At 31.7% G+C, this 19,521-nt stretch overlaps 1 protein-coding gene across 2 annotated transcripts in view; it reads left to right on the plus strand.

Annotated features, from left to right (window-relative positions):
* The first annotated feature begins 1,941 nt into the window (after nt 1-1,941).
* Nucleotides 1,942-19,521, plus strand: part of LOC115879061 (sialin-like) — a 29,969-nt gene continuing 12,389 nt past the window's right edge. For both annotated transcript variants that reach the window (XM_030895698.1, XM_030895699.1), the window contains exons 1-7: nt 1,942-2,326; nt 13,873-14,123; nt 14,547-14,771; nt 15,067-15,151; nt 15,350-15,516; nt 16,129-16,281; nt 16,342-16,474. In XM_030895698.1, coding sequence (XP_030751558.1) covers nt 2,257-2,326; nt 13,873-14,123; nt 14,547-14,771; nt 15,067-15,151; nt 15,350-15,516; nt 16,129-16,281; nt 16,342-16,474 — 1,084 coding nt within the window. In that variant the 5' untranslated portion in view covers nt 1,942-2,256. The remainder of the gene's footprint in view (nt 2,327-13,872; nt 14,124-14,546; nt 14,772-15,066; nt 15,152-15,349; nt 15,517-16,128; nt 16,282-16,341; nt 16,475-19,521) is intronic.

Raw genomic sequence — 19,521 nt, forward strand, 5'->3', positions numbered from 1 at the left:
ACCTATATTTAATTTGGACCAATGTGTATATTTTATTTTACTTATTTATATTTCAATGGTAAAAATAACTGTTTTTGGTATATGTGTTACGGTTAAGGTCCGATGTCCGGTTAATGTCAACATTACCAGTGACCTTTTTAAGTAAAAACGTACACTGAAAAAAATAATTTGTGAATTTAATAACAATATGGATGTTCTTGCCACCGATTATTATAGTAAATTTACCATCCGTTCTTTAGTTTTACAACTCGTTTGTAAAATCGCTGTATGGCTAATTTCTGGCATGTATGTAAATACAAAAACTAGCGTGTACCAGCGACTTCGTTCGCGTCGATTTAATCATTTGTATTGGTGATGATAAAAAGCAAAACAAGAATTTCCATTAACATACAAACTGGATAAAATTTTCTCACATTTATGTCAGCATGAAAAAAAAACAATATGGCGATATTATTATATAACTTGGTAATATTTGAGGGGTAGTTTCATCTCGTTGGAATTTGGCTTTCGAAAAATCCGTTTGCCAAAAATAAGCTTTTTACGTCAAGCAGTTTAAGCAGAATCGTGGTTTAGAAATTACCCAACTTAATAAACCAAATAAATTATGCTTGTTCAAGCGTTTTCCCGAAAGACTAACCGTTTTTAAAAACAAATATTGTAATTTGTAATATTTGAGGGGCGTTTTCACCCTCTTGGAATCTGAGATTCGAGAAACCCCTCCTTATCGAACCTCTACACCCCACAGTCAATCCGTTTACCAAAAATCAGCTTTAAACGTCAAGCAGTTTAAGCAGAATCGTGATTACTCAATGGTCATATTTTAAGAAATATCCTGTATAAATTTATAAAAAATCTTAAAAAATGTAAAACACCGAAATAAAATATACGTGTTTAAGAGTTTTTCCGAAAAACTCACCGGTTTTTAAATAAAAAATATTTTAATATTTGAGGGATAGTTTTACCCCCTTAGAATTCGAGTTTCGAAAAATCCCTTCTTATCGAACCTCTACACCCTAAAGTCAATCTGTATTCCAAAAATCAGCTTTTTACGTCAAGCTTAAAGCGCTTGGATCGTGATTAATCAATGACCAGATTTTTCGAAACACCCTGTATACATTTTTAAAAAATCTTAAAATATGTAAAAAAAGAAAATAAAATATACGTGTTTAAGCGTTTTTTCGGAAACTTGGCAGTTTTTTAAATAAAAAATATTGTAATATTTGAGGGGTAGTAGTTTCACCCTCTTGGAACTGAAATTTCGAAAAATCCCTTCTTATCGAACCTCTACACCCTAAAATCAACCTGTATGCCAAAATTGAGCTTCTTACGTTGAGTGGTTTGAGCAGGACCGTGATTAATCAGTATGTCAGTCACTTAAGGATTATATAAAATTAGTAGGTATATATTAGTATACATTGTTATCAGTTAGTACTTGTTAATTTTAAGGTTTAACTTAATATAATGTCATTTTAACAGAACGTCAACGGTTTCTTGTAGATGTATCTGTTTTAAAAAAAGTAAAGTGTTCTCGAATAGTTGAATTTAAATATTTTAAGTAGTTTTTTTCTTTATTCTTTGAATTTTTTTGCTTCCGACGACGGAAAGAGATAAACTTTCCGAAACGTTATGCATTTTTTTTTCTTTGTTAGGCAAATTTGTATAACTGTAAACATAACTTCTGACAAGCAGTGTCCCTTTAGGTTTAACGCAGAAGTGTTTACAAAAAACAACTATTTTATTTTGTAGATTTTCTTGCAGTGCAGTGGCGAAATACCCATAAAGGATTTTTTGGAAAAATAAAGGCTTATACCATAATATATATTACCATAAAATATTCTGGTAAAACCGTAAAACAGTTGATAAAAATACAGTAAACTTTTAAGTACCGAATTTAAGTACCAATTAAAAAACACTTTACGCTTTCGTCCACATACACTTCCCTGTGTTCTAAGTGAATGAATTCAGCTCCGCTTTATATCACCTAAGATACTTTATTTCCTTTATCCTACACCAGGCTCCCACTCGAGAAGCCCATCCGTAATAACTTCAATTACCTTATAAAACTCAAACTGAACTAGGCTATTACTCAGTTAACTGGTCCTTATATGGCTTTAAATAGTGCCAGCGTAAAGAATAAATAAAATTCTGGACTGTGAATATACAAAGAAACACAAAGGTGGGTTTGAAATATGACGGTGAACAAATGGAACTGGAAAAATATGTGAAAAATAAAAAGTTAATGGTGTTCGGGTTAGGATGGCGTCGAAATTGAGTCCTTTGAAGCGAGGTAGTGTTCAGTTACAAAAAGCGGCAAAGGTGGTAAACGGTAAGTTCGTTAAAGAAAATCCTTATTTAATTTCGTTTTCATGCATTTTTTTATTGTATAGCGAAGGTTATTAACCGCGTAGCCGTTGATCTTTATGCCGTCGTCTGTGTCCTTTAAGGCACTGTCAAAAATGGCCTCCGAATACAAATTAAAGAGGAGAGGCGACAAGACACAACCCTGTCTTACACCCTTCTCTATTGGAAAACTAGAGGTGGTTTCATTTCCTACCTTCACCGATGCTATCTGGTTTAAGTAAAGCTTTTTTATGAATGCCAGGTCGTTCCTGTCCACCATTTTCTCCTCTAGAAGTTTTATAAGTTCCGAGTGGTTGACACAGTCGAAGGCTTTCTGGTAATCTATGAAGCACACGCATACATTCTTTCGCTGGTCTCGACACTTCTGAAGAAGAACACTCAGACTGAATAATGCTTCCCTTGTGCCAAATCCCTGTCTAAACCCAAACTGTGTGGTGCTGATCTCCTTTTCACATCTGTTGTATATTCTTCCGTGAATTATTTTTGTGAAGAGCTTTAAGACCTGGCTCATTAAGCTGATCATTCTAAACTGGTCACAGTGGTCAGCATTGGGTTTTTTTGGTAAGGGTACGAACACCGAGTGTAGCCAGTCCTGTGGTATTTGACTCGACTCATATATGTTGTTGAACATTTGCACCAAGACTTCAATGTTTTCCTCGTCCAGCAGTTTTATTATTTCTATATAAATCTCATCTGGTCCTGCTGCTTTTCCCTGTTTTCCCTGTTTAATGGCCTTTATGATTTCTGACTTTAGTATTTTGGGTGCGGTTTCGCCAGCGCAATTATCCGTAAAGATTCTCTGTTCATTTTCGCGGAATAGTTGTTCGGTGTATTCTTTCCAGTGGTTCAGTAGGCTGCTAATGTCAGTTATGAGTTCGTTACTGTCATCTTTTATACTATTTGACTTGTAATGTTTTGTACGTCCTGTTGTTTCTTTTACGAGCTTGTGTATATTGAAGTGGTCATGCTTTTCTTCCATTGTCTCGATCTCAGTGCACTTATCTTCCATCCACTGCTCCTTAGCTCTGCGTATTTCCCTTCTGATTTGTTTATCAATTTCTTTGTACTTGGTTTGATCCCTATTCTTACACAGACCGCGCTCAGCCATCAGCGACAAAATCTCGTCAGTCATCCATCTCCTCCTTTTGTATGTAGGTGGTCCAACTATGTTATTTGTAGTGGTGACTATTGCGTTCTTCAAACGGTCCCATGTTTTTCCGACATCATCCGGTGGTTGAGGCAGGGTCCTGATTTTGGCAATTTCCCTATTTATTTCCTCCTTTGCTTCCGCTCTTATCTCAGCTTTCTTTAATTTGTTCATGTCGACTTTCTTTCTCGGCGCCCGTCTTAATTTCTTTAGTCTTACTTTTAGTGTTCCTATTACCGGGTTGTGGTCCGATCCAATATCGGTCCCTGGATATGTTTTTACTCCACTTAATCCATTTCTATATCTTTGGCTGATTAATAGAAAGTCTATTTGGTTCCTGACGACATAATCTGGTGTGTGTTGCGGTGACTGCCAGGTGTATAGCCTTCTTGGGGGAAGTTTAAACCATGTGTTTGCGATGATCAGTTTTTCTTCTTGGCAAAACTGAACTAACGTGTCACCTCTTTCATTGCGTTCTCCTAAGCCATACTCCCCGACCACGTCTGTCACGCGGCCTTGACCGACTTTGGCGTTAAAGTCACCCATAACCACCAGGATCTCCCTCTTCTTCACCAGTTTCATTAGTTCTTTTATTTCCTTATATAGTTGTTTTACTTCGTTTTCTGGCCTGTCTGTCGTTGGAGCGTAAATCTGTATGATGTTAAGATCTACGGGATCAGCCTTGAGCTGCAGGAGGGCTGACCTATCCGAATATGCCACAAAATTCTTTACCTTGTTGTTCACGTTTTTATTGACTATGAATCCAACCCCATTAAAGCGGTTAGGTTGATTGTTTCCGGAGTAGTATAGTGTTGCTTTTTCGGTTGTACATTGGCCGCTGTTCGGCCATCTGATTTCGCTAAGGCCCATTATATCTACCTTACAGCGTTCCATTTCTTGTGTTAAATTATCCAGCTTACCAGCCACATACAGGCTTCTTACATTCCAGGTTCCCAGCTTAAGACCTGGAGATGTGTCCACTTTCGGGTGGGTCCTAGCATTTTTTTCGTGGGTATTCTTAGCACCCCTTGGCTATTGAAAGCCTGCCACGGACTAGGGGCCATCATCTGTTGTACTTCTGCCATGGTTGTCATTCTTGGAATCATAGTGCAGTAGTTTTCCAGGGCTTTCTGCACCGCTGTTCAAACGCCGTTCCAATGGTTCCCATCGCGCCGTTTGATGCCCGTTGCGCAGCCGTTTAGTTTCCATAACACATGCCTGTGCACAGTTCTGAGATGCCAGCTGCCACACCTCAGTGCTTTTATTGTATAAGGTATATTAATTAAAAATGAAGTTATTGAACCAAACAAAAAAATAAAAATCTTAGAGAGATCCAATCAAAAATCGACTCTGTATGTATAGTTCTTGGAAAACAATTATTATCTCATTTATAAGAGCATTCAGTAATTTATAAATGTGAAGACAACATAAAGTCATTAATGAAACAAAACAACAAAAAAGTGACAGGATGTATTCCGGAAAGTTTCCTCCTTAGTTTCGGAGTTACAGGGTGTAGAAGTTTCATTTTTATTACGATTTTTTCAAAATAATTTCTGAAGTAACGTCAACATTTGGATGAAAATTGGTGTCTGGGAGTTTTTTGACATGAGAAATTTTACTTTGATGTCAATATGACTTCTAGTTGTAGAGGGTGCCACCTACACATTTTTTAACTGGTTTACAGGGTAATAACTTTTCGTCCATACCTGTATAAAACTACTGAGTAAAAGATATACATTTGCGACGTTTTTACGTAAAAAAGATCTCTTGGTAAAAATCGTGTAATGGTTCTAAAGATATTTAGAATCGAAATTATCAATACTATAATTATTATCATGTCTAATAAATATTTAGTCAGACTGCAATCATAAATTTGAAATGATTTTGTGTCAAAAGTTCAACAGAAACTGGTTCATTTTTTCGAAGAAAGATTTATGATTAATTTAAAAAAATAAAAAAAAGTGCTCAAATTTATAATTTCTGTCAAATAACTATCTACTCAACATGTTATTTTTTGTCAATAATGACATGTAATGACTATTTCCATTCTAAATATCTTGAGAACGGTTGCTCGTAGCGATTTTTTTACGTAAAAAATCACGGAAATGTATATTTTTTTCACTCAGTAGTTTTATACAGGTACGGACGAAAAGTTATTACTCTTCAAAATAGTTAAAACACATGTAGGTGGCGCCTCCTACAAATAGGAGTCATATTGACATCAAAATCAAATTTCTAATATCAAAAAACTCGCAGACATCAATTTTAATGCAAATATATATATTACTTCAGAAATTACTTGGAAAAAATCGAAATAAAAATGAAACTTCTACATCTTGTATCTCTGAAACTAAGTATTTTTAGGTATACATTTATACAAAGTTTTTCACTTATTTTTATCTGCTGAATATGCTGCCGAAGTTTTCGAAATACAGTTCGGACCACTCCGTATATTTTATAATTCGTATAGTATTAGAGGATGTTACTCTTTTGAACGTTAAAAGATTATTTTTCTCAACCACCAACTTAAGACTCGGATGCAAAAAAACGCAACAGAGAAATTTTTCGTCAAATTTAAAGTGTTATATATTTTTTATTTCCAGCCATATTTGCATGATTTTTTTAACAAACTGTATATAAATATATTAACTTTAATTCGTAAACTCAGTTTTTGGCATATTTGGCAATTTGGCATATTATACAGGGTTAATCGAAGGGTTGATTTTTTTACCTTAACTTTAAAACACCCTGTGTGACAATTTCGTGTGTAAATTTTCCTAAAATATCATTTTACGGTTAGAACCATGAATCCTAAGCATTTTGTTTTTTGATTCATGTCAACTCATCTTTTGGTTAATTTTTAAGAGCGAAATGAGCCTGCCATCATCAATTTGCAATTTTTTCAATTATCATTACTTTTTTATGTAATTTTTTAATATGACCAGGTAGCTTTTCGTGACCATTGTTGCAATTTCATATTAACAGCTATATTTTGTGTACTTATGATTCGACAAACTGTTAATAGATTCACATTTTTGCCTCGAACCTTCTGTTGTTTCAGTTTATACTATAATTAGATATAATTTAGTGGCATTATAGATTAATGAAAATTCCATTTAATATGTTTTGTCATGCAAGACTGCAACAAAGTTTATATTTTACATCTTATAAGTAAATGAATTTTAGAGCAAATTGGATCAAGACAAGTGTTAGCAGCATTCGTGTTAACTGGTTTTGTACTTTGCGGTGTAGTAGAGCAAAGCGCTTCTGTAGCTTTAAGAGCTAACAGTACTTCCAGTTACTCAGCTGCAGAATTTGCTGAATATGTCGAGAACACCAGTTATATAACAAGGTACTGCCAGCCACCCGAAGAAAGAAACGACAATGACAGCACCTACAGTACGTTACATGTTGTACGCCATATTCCTCACGAGGGAAAGTGTCAAGCGTGGTATCACACAGCTTGTGTAAATATAAGCAAGAAACAGTTGAATCAGATTGAAGCTGTAAAATTTCTAATTACTTGGTTGTGCACAGAATGCAAAAGTTCTTTGAAAAGAGTCTGGGAGGAGAACAGAAGTAGGGATGAAATATGCTTAAAATTGGAAAGTTTGGAGAAAAAGATAGAAAACTTAGATAAATCAAAGCCAGCGACATATGCTGAAATTTCTAAACGCAATAGTGTGAAGGAGCACGAAGATAAATATGTTTGTCATGAAAAGACATTATTTATAAAGCCTAAAAAGCAGCAAACTAAAGAGCAAACAATGAGAGATGTTAAACAACAAATTAACCCCACAATAGCTAATGCACCCATTAAATTCTATAATTACACTAAAAGTGGATTTGTAATCATGAAGAGTGATAATCCAACGAACTTAGAAAAACTAAAGTGTCATGTACAGAGCAAGTTGGAAAATAATTATGTGGTTGAGGTCAAAAAGCAATACAATCCTCAATTAATAATAACTGGCCTACCCAAAGAATACAAAGAGCCTGACGAACTTCTAGCAGATCTGAAAATATTGAACAGTCAGATTATAGACAGGAGTGACAAGATGAAAATAATGTTTGCAAGGCAGTCAAGAAAAACGAAGAAATGGAGTGTAATTGTTGAGACATCCGGAACAACTTTTAAAAAACTTGTTAATGTTAGACTAGATTTGGGATGGAGTTACTGCCATATTTATGAAAATTTGAAGTTGCTCAGATGTTACAAATGTGGAGTTTTTGGACATAGGATGGCTGAGTGTCGCGAAGTTCAAAGATGTAGCTACTGTGCGGGTAATCATGAGCGCCCTAAATGTGATTTTAAGGAAAAAAAGTGCGTCAATTGTGTATATGTGAATGAACATTTTGATGCAACACACACATATCACCATGATAGTGAAAGTCAAGAGGAATGTCCGATACTCGCAAAAAAGTGCCGGATTGCCAGAGAAAAAATAAACTATAACGCCACCTTAGACTAATTGAAAAAACATTATTGATTTGTTTTGTTGTTGTTATTATTGATATTGTCAACTATGAATATATTGAATGAGTTGGATGATGGTGTTGGCGTGGAGGACGAGCTGATGGCGGAAGGGGTGAGTGATGTTGCAGCATTTTTTAACGGTGAAAATAAACTGAACTTATTACACTTAAATATTCGAAGTTTAAAAAAGCATTTTGACGAATTTATTTTATACCTTCATGAAATCAAAACAGAAAATATCGATTTAATGATTTTATCTGAGACCTGGAACGTTGATGAGATTAAAGATTTTTCCATTAAAGGTTTTAAAACATTCTCTAATGACTCAAGACAAAATAAAAACGATGGAGTAGTTTTATATATAAGGGATACATTAGTTTCAAATGTAGAATATATTAAGCTTTCGGAAACAATTATATTAAGGGTTACTTTTAAAATTAAACAACACTGGTTTGGAGTAAATGGAATTTATAGACCCCCATCTACAAACATAGTAAATTTCCTAAATGATTACGATCAATTCCTTCGTTCCATTAATCAAAAAAACTTCAATGAAATACTTGTTGGCGATATGAATATCGATATATCAAACGATTTAGATAATAATGTAAACCAATACAAAAATATTCTGGCATTGTACGGTTACATATTATGCATAAATAGACCAACAAGAGTGACTCAAACATCGCAAACAGTAATTGATCATATATTTGTACGAAATAATATTCTAAAAAATAAATCTATGTTCCTGAGACCACTAGTTTTCGAGGACTCTTTGACTGACCATTATGCCATTGGGTTATCAATAGAATTACAACGCTATATTAAGGAAAACCCAAGAGAATCTGAAATTTATAAAAGGGTAAATTTTCATAATCTAATGCATTTACTGTCTACTGAAAATTGGGATAGTGTTTTTTACGAGATTTCTGATGTGGAAAAGTGTTATTCACAATTTATTTATTTGATTAAGGATTTTATTAATAGATCGACCTCAGTTTGCAAAAAATCAAACAAACATCGTAAAATAAAACCCTGGATCACGGTTGGCATTATTAATTCGATTCGTAATAGAGACAAAATGAAAAAAGATTTACGTAGGGACTCTTCGGCCGAAAAACAAGATGCATACAAGAAATATCGAAATTTGGTAACAAGAATAATTAGAGAAACTAAAAATCAATATTATAAAAATAAAATTAAAAAAGCTGACAAAAATGTTAAATTAATCTGGTCTACAATTAACGAGGCTACAAATAATATCACAAAAAATAAGGCACCTATCGCAAAAATTAGAAATTACGACGGAGAATATATTGAAAATAAACATGAATTGAGCAATATATTTAATGTTTTTTTTGCTAGCGTTGGAAAAGAAATGAACGCAAATTTTAAGAAACAGTTGGCAGTTGGTGCGCCGAATACATCAAATATAGAAAAATCATTCTATTTAGGCCCGGTTTCGGAGGCCGAACTAGTAGAATGTATTTCTACTTTAAAACCGGCTCATCAGCAGGACATGATGATATATCGTGGAATTTATAAAAATGGCTCACTTATATATCATAAAACCTTTAGCACACATAATAAATTTAGCTATATCAACTTCTAATATTCCATTGGATTGGAAATATGCTATCGTCACTCCAATTTTTAAAGGCGGAGATCCACTAGACATGTCCAATTATAGACCGATATCCTTGATTAGTAACAATGCAAAACTATTTGAGAAATGTATAAAACAAAAACTAGTGAAATATTTAGAAGCTAATAATATTATTTTTGATAAACAGTATGGCTTTCGAAGCGGAAAAAGTACTCAAGATACTATATTTTGTTTGACAAGTTCAATATTGCAAAATTTCAATTCAAATAAAAAAAGTTGTGTGGCAAAAGTGGCAGTATTTTTAGATATTGTCAAAGCATTTGACACCGTTTCTCATGCAAAGTTGCTAAATAAACTGGAAAATATTGGTGTACGAGGCGCGCCACTAGCACTTTTTAGGAACTACCTTTCTAATAGAAAACAAAAAGTAAAAATTGGAAACATACTTAGCGACCCTCAACCTATAACAACGGGAGTACCACAAGGCACAACTTTAGGACCGATATTGTTTTTAATATATATCAACGGAATAAAAGATGTGGCCACAAATGGCAGTATAATTGCATTTTAGATAATATTGTATTATTTGTAAATATAATTTTTCGAACATTGATACTTGCAAAATATACATATAAATTTTGTGAATTCAAATAATAATACATCACTATTAGTAGATATTGAATGTTTTTTGTTAAATTAGATCGATTTTCAAACCCCAAAATTTAAAATATATTTACATTTTACCCATTATCTTATGTACCTCTACATTATTTGTACATTGTAAAACATTTGCTGCATTTGTCTAGTTAATAATATATGCCAAAATTGTCCAAAAAATTCTATTTAAAAATAAATAGAATTTCTTATGCTAAATACCTCGGAATAAATGTAGATCAGCACGTGAGATGGAAGGAACATATTGATTTAGTCAAGAAAAAAATAAGAAGTATGTTCCATAAGTTTTATCAAATGAGGGAATTTTTGGAAAAGAATCTTTTGATTACTCTGTATTATAGCCTTGTGGAATCTATTCTCAGATATTGTATTATTGTTTGGGGATCAAGCTTTAATAACATTATAAAAAGTCTTGAAGTTTGCCAGAAAAAAATACTAAAAATAATCTTAAAAAGGAACAATGGATATCCAACCGAAAATCTAGTTTTAGAGGCTGAGGTATTAGATTTGAGATGTCTATATGCTCATTCTATTGTGATGTACCTCTATAATAAACCCGAATTACGGAGTGTACAAAATCATAACTATCTCACAAGAGCGGTAAGTAGTAAAACTCTCAGCGTTCCATGTTTTCACAGATCTCACGTACAGAGAACAGTACTTTATTTTGCACCTAAATGTTTAATGTAATTCCATATAACGTACGTATAATTAACCAGCAGAGAAAATTTAAGATTCTTTCAAAAAAATACATAACTGATAATAAAAGCGCGGTACACAAAATACTTGCATTGAACTAAAAATAAGTTTTAAAATTCATGTAACATATAATATAATTATATAAAATAAAAAAAAAATAAAATAAAACATATAAAATGTACATCCCGCTGGCCTCTCTCATCCCCGCCAATTGCCGCTCATTATTTGGGACACTTGTGCTTGTTTTATGTTTGTTTTAGTGCAGGAAATTTATGCACACTGGGTTTTTGAGTTTTTTTTTGTTTCGATTGTTGTAGTTTCAGTTTCAGTTTGCGTATTTATTGTTTTTTTTTCTTTCTATTGCACCTATGATTCATTTATTTAATAGTTATTACTTATTTGTTAGAGTGTCTAGCACACACAGCAATTGAATTTGCTAGGTGCTATGAAAAAAAAAGTAAAAGTATCTATCACAGCATTTTTGATACATCGGTGTCCGAAAATTACCAGAAATAAGTTGTTATAAAAATTTTCACATTCAAAGAAACATTCGAAGTTTTTCCTATATTTAGGTTTATTATATTATTTTTTTAGTATAAACTTGACTTATTATTATGCAGGTGTAAGAATAGTTAAAGAATTTTTTTTTTGTTTTTTTTTAGCACTGGAAAATTTAAATGCAAATAGATATTACGAAAAAAATAGCTTTAATTAATGTGAATTTTGTTTCAGTGGCCAATATACCCAGAACTTGTAAGTTGTAACAGAATACTGATATGAGTATTATCAAAGTCTAATTAACTATACCATATTTAAAGATAAAATAGTTGTTTAATGTATTTGAAGTAAATGAGCATAAATAGGTACTTAATTTAAAAATAGGGTCAAATTCTTAATTTAAATATTGTTTTGGTATCAGAACATAATTATTTTTTCTCTGAGGTCTTAACTATTCGCACAATTCATTTTTCAGTTTTTATTTTAATACTAAGTCAGGTAAAAATAAGGAAACTATAATCTGTTCATGTGTTTACTGAATTGCTACACTTAATAATAATTCTTTGTTCAAAATATGCCATCGAAAAACGCAGTCTCAATAGCATTTGAAATAATAAAAGATAAATTCTATTTGGGCCGTTGTAACAGAAGTTACACAAAAAAGTAATACGTCTTAAGTATTTTTATTTTATTTAAAATATACCTTTAAGGAAACAATTTACAAAAATACGCTTTGAAATCCTCAATTATGCTGTGTTCACACTATGCAGTGTCTACTGAATGCCTAAACATTTTAGATTGAGATGCGTTAGAGAGACACATGAAAGATGATTCTCAAACATAACCAGATAATTCTAAAAACTTTTCAATATGGGCTGCTTCGACTCTCGCCTGGCCACTATACGTAGTTAAATATAATATATATACAAAACATGAATTAATTTTTTGCCTGGTATTTTAGTTGAATTGATATTTCCGGAAATCTTTTCTTAAAGACTTTTTATATGAATATTTTAAGTAGATTTTTTAAGACGACTTAGATAATATATGTATATTTGCTGAGATATAATTATTGATATTTTTTAAGTTTTCTAATTATTTATCTAATTGTAATAAAGTGGGAAATCACAGGTATTTTATTATTACAGGTACAGGTAAATTATACCAGACCACAGGGTGGTAGACTTCACGTAGATATATGTCACTAATTTTGATATGTGAATGTTCAATGGTGCCAATAGGGTCAAAACATTTTTACGATTTTTGATAAACTGCGTTGCTGCTGAGTATTGTTGACAAGGAATGTTCCACCATCTTAAAAGACTAATTGACGTGTCTGATTATATTTCCGAAAAAAATATTTTAAATTGCTGAAAACAAAATAAGAATTACACAAAGTAGGAACTGTAGTTTACTGATTTCTGTATTAAATATTAATTTTTGACAAATTTTATGTCAATTTTTAATAAGCGACATCATTTCAAATACTATTATTACGTTTTTAATTGTAATCAACTCAAGAATATGTAGGAATAACCTACTAGCATTGAATAAGGCAATGTGCAGTGCAATTTATTTAACTAATAATTTGTACAACTTAAACACAATAATCAGCAGGAACAAATTGACCTGACATCTACCACATAATGCACATAGTAGACTAATGAGGCAAACTGGAATTGTAAAACTATTGAACTTCTAAATTTTTACCACGCATTTAGTTCATTAAACCTTTATATTATATATTTTTTTTGTAAAAATTGTAAATTAGTGATTTTCCTCGAATTTGCTTATTTAAAAAAAACAGGTCTGTCTTAGTTTTGGCTTATTTTCTACTTATATAAGGACTGAAAAGTTATGTTCATAAGCCACAAAATGTGAATCTCATTTCATAGATATTTGATGTCATCCATTAAGTATACATCATAAGGGATTTTTTGGATTATTTGGTATATTTGACTACTTGATTTATGTTTTATATAAAAAACATTATTAATTGTAAAATATAAAAATATATTAGTTAAAAAAATAATGTAAAGTAGTTATAATTCTTACTAATACTTCAAAGTTCACTACTTTTTAAGTTAAATAATTATATGTAGTAAATAATAATTAAAACATATTAAGTAAGAATCGATAATGGATTGTACTAGAAAGTTTAAAATTAATAATATAAGTTATTATTTAAGACAATCATGTGTGATAGAAGACAATGCAAATATAAATTAATAATTTTCAAAATGAAATCAAATATTTAAGAAAATCTTTCCCTTAGATGTACACTTGGATTATGACACATAGTTGTATTTAATTTGTTGTTAAGACAATATATGAAACTTTTTTCGTTGGATGAAATGAATAAATAAATAAATAAATAAATTTTACATCTTATAAGTAAATGAATTTTAGAGCAAATTGGATCAAGACAAGTGTTAGCAGCATTCGTGTTAACTGGTTTTGTACTCTGCGGTGTAGTAGAGCAAAGCGCTTCTGTAGCTTTAAGAGCTAACAGTACTTCCAGTTACTCAGCTGCAGAATTTGCTGAATATGTCGAGAACACCAGTTATATAACAAGGTACTGCCAGCCACCCGAAGAAAGAAACGACAATGACAGCACCTACAGTACGTTACATGTTGTACGCCATATTCCTCACATAGAGGTATGTAACATTTTTCATACCTAATAATTACTTTAGAATAGATATTTTATTTTGATCTCATTTTCATTTTTATCAATTAACTTTCTTACCAATCCAAAAATCCCAATTTTCTGCTCTTTTTTTGCCTTTTTTTATTTCCTGTTTGATCAATCAAGCCTTTTTTATTAGGTTTAGCATCCCCTCTATCATTTTGGTAGTCTTTTTCGTGTTTTCTTTCACCTTTGTTTGTTTTTGCCAATTTGGCCAATCTGGTATTCTCTCTATATGTCTCTCTCAACATTTTCATCTGTTTTGTCATCTATTTTCCTTACTTTATATCTTACCATTCTCTATTTTGTATGCTTTGGTCCTTGACTTCTTCTCTTCTCATTCTGCCAATATTTCCATTTTACTGATACCAGTTACTAGTAATGCTTTCTGTAGATTCCAATGACGAGAACTGATGAAACTGAAGCAGTACTACGTCAAGCGTTCATGTGGGGTACCCTGATGTCTCCTTTAGCTGCCAGTCGAATAGCTGCTAGAGTTGGAGCCGAAAGATTATATGGAGTAAGCGTTTTAGGAACTGGAGTAGTGGCAGTTTTGGTACCAGCTAGTTGGTTGACAGCTGGACATGTCACTATACGATTCGTGCAAGGGATATTTATGGTTAGTATCATAGGTTAGTATTTAGGTATAATAAGCTAGTAGTAAGTCTAATCTGTTGTCTGAGGGACTATGGATTTAAGACTAATGGGGCTAAAATGACAAAGCTGGAAGACAAAGGTAACAGGCATATTTTAAAGGTCTAAAATGGACTTTAACAAAAAAAATATAATTATAATAATGATTATAATTATTAATAGATTAACACTTTCGATCAGAACGACGTTAGAACTATCAAATGGCAATCTAAAATTTAATTTCTTTTTTTAAAAGGTTAAAATTAAGTTTTCTCTTTTAGGGTGCTACATGGCCAGCTGCACATATGCTTGCTGTAACATGGATTGAAAACAAGGATCTCAGTGGATTTGTCTCTCTATATGCTGGTAAGTCTTTTGTTAATTTAAATAAAATTTTTGCATCTCAATTTTGGTGACAGTCTTTTTAGACATAAATCTCTTTATCCATCATCCTCTATAATAAATAACGTAGCCTATATCATGCTTTTTAGTTATACATATAGAAATAGAATGCTTCTCTCAGATAAAAATTATGTGTTTCCATAAAGTGATGTTCTTTTATAGCTGTAAATTTAGGATATTCGGTGGTGGGAATCCTTGGTACCCTTTTAGTACGTAAACTTGGAAGAGACTGGCTCAGCTATGTCATATCTGGACTTGCTTGTGTTTGGTACTTTTTATGGTGGAGATTTGTCGAAGAATCTTTGCATCCCAATAGGCCAAAACGAGACGTAAGTTACAAACTAAAAGTATATACAGGATGTTTCCGGATTGTCTTTGCAAGAGGAAAAACTTTTTTATTATTGACATTTTGAGAAAAATGCATTCTTCATTAAAATTTTTGCTTGTCTTGAACTGGTCAATCCCGTTTATACTTTACAAAATTTCCATACGGTTTTAGAGAAAATTAAAAAACATGAAAATATAGCTGTCCTAAAAATCAAAACGCGTTTCTGTGGTAATATAATTCCGATTTCATTCTTAGATAGATTGTTATTGATAGAATTTTAATAAACGCCATATTTTTTGCTGTTACAAAATTTTAAAGACGCACAAAATAATGAAAATAGTTATGTTGAACCTAGCAGTCTCTCGTAATTTCGATCTGCTTGGATCGTTATAATCTATAATTTGTCCAATAATATCTATGAAGCACTAATTATTACGTTATATTTCATGTTAGTTTTCCAAAAGGGGGGGCTTTGTATAATTTTACTTATTTTTGAAGTTCTGCCTTTATTACACTTACATAAATATTTTTTTAAAATTTCTTCATAAATTGTACCATTTTAAAATATAATAACAATATAAATATATCAAAAAGACTAACAAGCTTGTTCTAGGAACATAGGAACTTGCCATGGAGGAAACTTCTAGCTTCAAAACCAGCATGGGCTTGCGGAGTGGCTGTGGTGGGTAGTCAATGGGCAGATGCCACGCTTATGTTGGGCGTAACAAAGTACCTGAAATTGGTGTACGGATTTTCAATCGAATATGTAAATAAAAAGAGATATCTTTATATAACTTAATGATCTTTAAAAGAGACTTTATTTCAGGAAGATATCTTGCAATCCATGCCTCACATAGGACATTTCTTCGCAGCCATTGCTTTCGGCGTTGTTGTAGACCATGTCAGAGAATCTGGAATAGTGTCCACGACCACTGCTAGAAAACTGTTTGTTTATATGTGTAAGTTATTAAGTTATTTAAACAATGAAAGGGCAAAAATATAGTTATTAAATTTATAATTAATAATTCTTAATACAATTTTTTTAAGTATGATTTTTAAACATTTTCTAGGTGTGAAAAAGTAATTTTTGATAAAACATTAAAAATATAATAATGATTGAATAACGGTTGAAGTACAGGGTGTGTCAAATTCAACGCTTAAATGGAAACACCCTTTTCTATAGGAGATAGACAAAAACTAATATCGGTGTCTGGAGCTCAATTTTTGTCAAAAACATGATGGTGAAAACCGCATATCGATATCTGTTACTGTTTCGGAGTTACGGGGTGTTTTCAAAAATATGCATTTTTAACAAATCGCTGTAACTTTTTTGCTATGGAAAATTATGTATTTTTATGAAAACATTTCCCAAGCACCTTTTTACGTAAAATTTAATGGTTTAAGTATAATTTTTTTAAAATTAATAATTTAAGAATTATCAACAGAAAATTTGATTTTTTATATGGGACACCCTGTATATTTTTAATCTATTGAAAATAATTTAAAATTACCTTTCCAAAAATATAGCATACTTGATATCTTGCTCGAATCCTCTTCGAGATATAAAAATTCGCCGGCTTTAAATAAGTAGGCTTTGAAGGGCACCGGCTGTAATGCAAAAAAATTCTAGCTGTGAGCATCAATTAAAACGAATATTAAACGAAATAATATTTGCTATGAGAGATGCATTGAATTTTATAACCATTTAAAATATATTTAACCAACATCAACACATTTAAACTATATCTAATAACAATAAAAATAAATAGCAAACCAAGACATGAGATTTTGCTACAGGTGTTCGACATATCGACCGTCTTCTGTTATGGACAGATGGGGCAGTTTTTGAGCATTTCTCGCGGAATTCATTAACTCAGTAGATGTGAAAAATACCCTCTCATAACTGCTAAGTATTTCTAAATCTTGTCTAGATTATACGGAAGAATAAGGATCCTTTATTCTTCCGCAAATATATCCATAGGATTAGATCCATGGGCACTAAGTCAGGCGGCGTCGACGGCCAACGGCTGGGATCTTGGTTAGCTATTCAATTATTCTTGAAATTGGCTGCAAAAATTTGCTGATAACTTCAGCGTTCAGAGGCGGTGCGTCGTCTTGCTAGAAAAATATGTTTTCGAGTTCCATTAAGGGCATATCATCAATAAGGGGTCCAAAGCATACTAGTTAACAGTGGCAAACTTTTAAAAATTCTGTATTTCGAAGGGGATTATAACAAAATATCAAGTGTGCTATATTTTTGGAAAGGTAATTTTGAATTCTTTTCAGTTAATTAAAAATATAGAGGGTGTCCCAAATAATATATCAATTTTTCTGTTGATAACTCTTAAATTATTAATTTTAAAAAAATTATACTTACACCATTAAATTTTACGTAAAAAGGTGCTTTGGAAATGGTTTCATAGATATACAAAATTTTCCATAGCAAAAAAGGTACAGCGATTTGTTAAAAATGCACATTTTTGAAAAACACCCCGTAACACCGAAACGGTAACAGATATTGATGTGCGGTTTTTACCATCATGTTTTTGATGAAATTTGAGCTCCAGACACCGATATTAGTTTTCGTCTATCTCCTATAGAAAAGGGTGTTTCCATTTAAAAGCGTCGAATTTGACCCACCCTGTACAGGGTGGCACCTCTTATACGACGCGGAGGCTTCAAGGAGAACGACAGTTTCTATTGAAATGAAATTTTGTAAGCATAATTAGGTTACTTCAGAGCACTTTTTAAAAATATAGAAAATTCTACAGGGTGTCCTCAAAAAAAGTTACATATAAAAGTTGTGTTTTTTGTAATCGAACATCTTATATATTAATTGATTTTTGGAATCTAGGAGAAAAATTAAGGTGAGTTTTATTAGAAAAGTATATGACTAAAATGTAAAGTTCTTGACTTATTTGACATTTTTTAAAACTGAAGCACAATTTTAAATTTCAATAAAAGTTACCTAAATAGGAATTTACCCGGTATAGTCTAGTATGTAGTTAAAATAACTAATGTATTTTAAATTAAATTAAAACTTGACCCTAAAAGTTATACAGGGTGAGACAAAATTAATATTGAGCATTGGTCACCTCTAAAAGCAATAAGTTACACTTTTATTTTGAATTTTGAAAAGAGAATAATTTTATGTAGTGAATAGGAAAAGAAGCATTTTGTACATTTGATTTCGTCTCGGATTTCGTTTAGCTATTGTTTTCACTCTACGTTTTTATACATATCTAGTTTGAATTCTGTAATAATGAAAATATGTCTTAAACATGAATATTTTATTTCCGTTGTATTGTATTTTACTCTTTTTTTATTCTACTTTACATTCTTTAATTTTTGTTAAGTTAACAAAAGCTATATAATAGTCATTCTAGACTTTTTTAAATAATAAAGATCTACTGACGCAAAATCACAAAAATTAAATTAACGAGAAAAATCTTTGTCTGGGGGGTAGGCAGCCGTAATAATATTTTGAAGATATATGAATTTTCCATTGAACACCGGAATATTATACTGGGTGTTCTACTTAAAACAATTGAGTAACTTGCTTATAAAAATGTGACCAATATTCAATATTAATTTTGTCTAACCCTGTATAACATTTCGGGCCAAATTTTAATTTGTTTTAAAGCATAATAGTTCTTTTAACTACACATTAAGCTTTACCGGGCAAACTCCAATTTAGGCATTTTTTTTATTGAAATATAAACTTTTATTGAAATAACAAAACATTGTTCTTTATTTTTAGAAAATGTTAAATATGTCAAAAACCTTACATTTCAGTCATATACTTCTCTAATAAAACTCACCTATTTTTCTCCTAGAATTCGAATATCAATTAATATACAGGGTTGTTCACCACATACGACACGGAGTATTGTAGCTAAACGATTAGATTTTTACAAATTGTAAGTGTTGGGTTCGTTGAAGGACTATTAGAGCTACAATCTAAAAATATTTTTACAAGATACAGAGTGTCCCAAATAAGTAAAAA

This window comes from Sitophilus oryzae, unplaced genomic scaffold, assembly GCF_002938485.1.
Source record: "Sitophilus oryzae breed Bouriz unplaced genomic scaffold, Soryzae_2.0 scaffold_1576_pilon_pilon, whole genome shotgun sequence".
In the NCBI taxonomy this organism is placed as follows: domain Eukaryota; kingdom Metazoa; phylum Arthropoda; class Insecta; order Coleoptera; family Curculionidae; genus Sitophilus; species Sitophilus oryzae.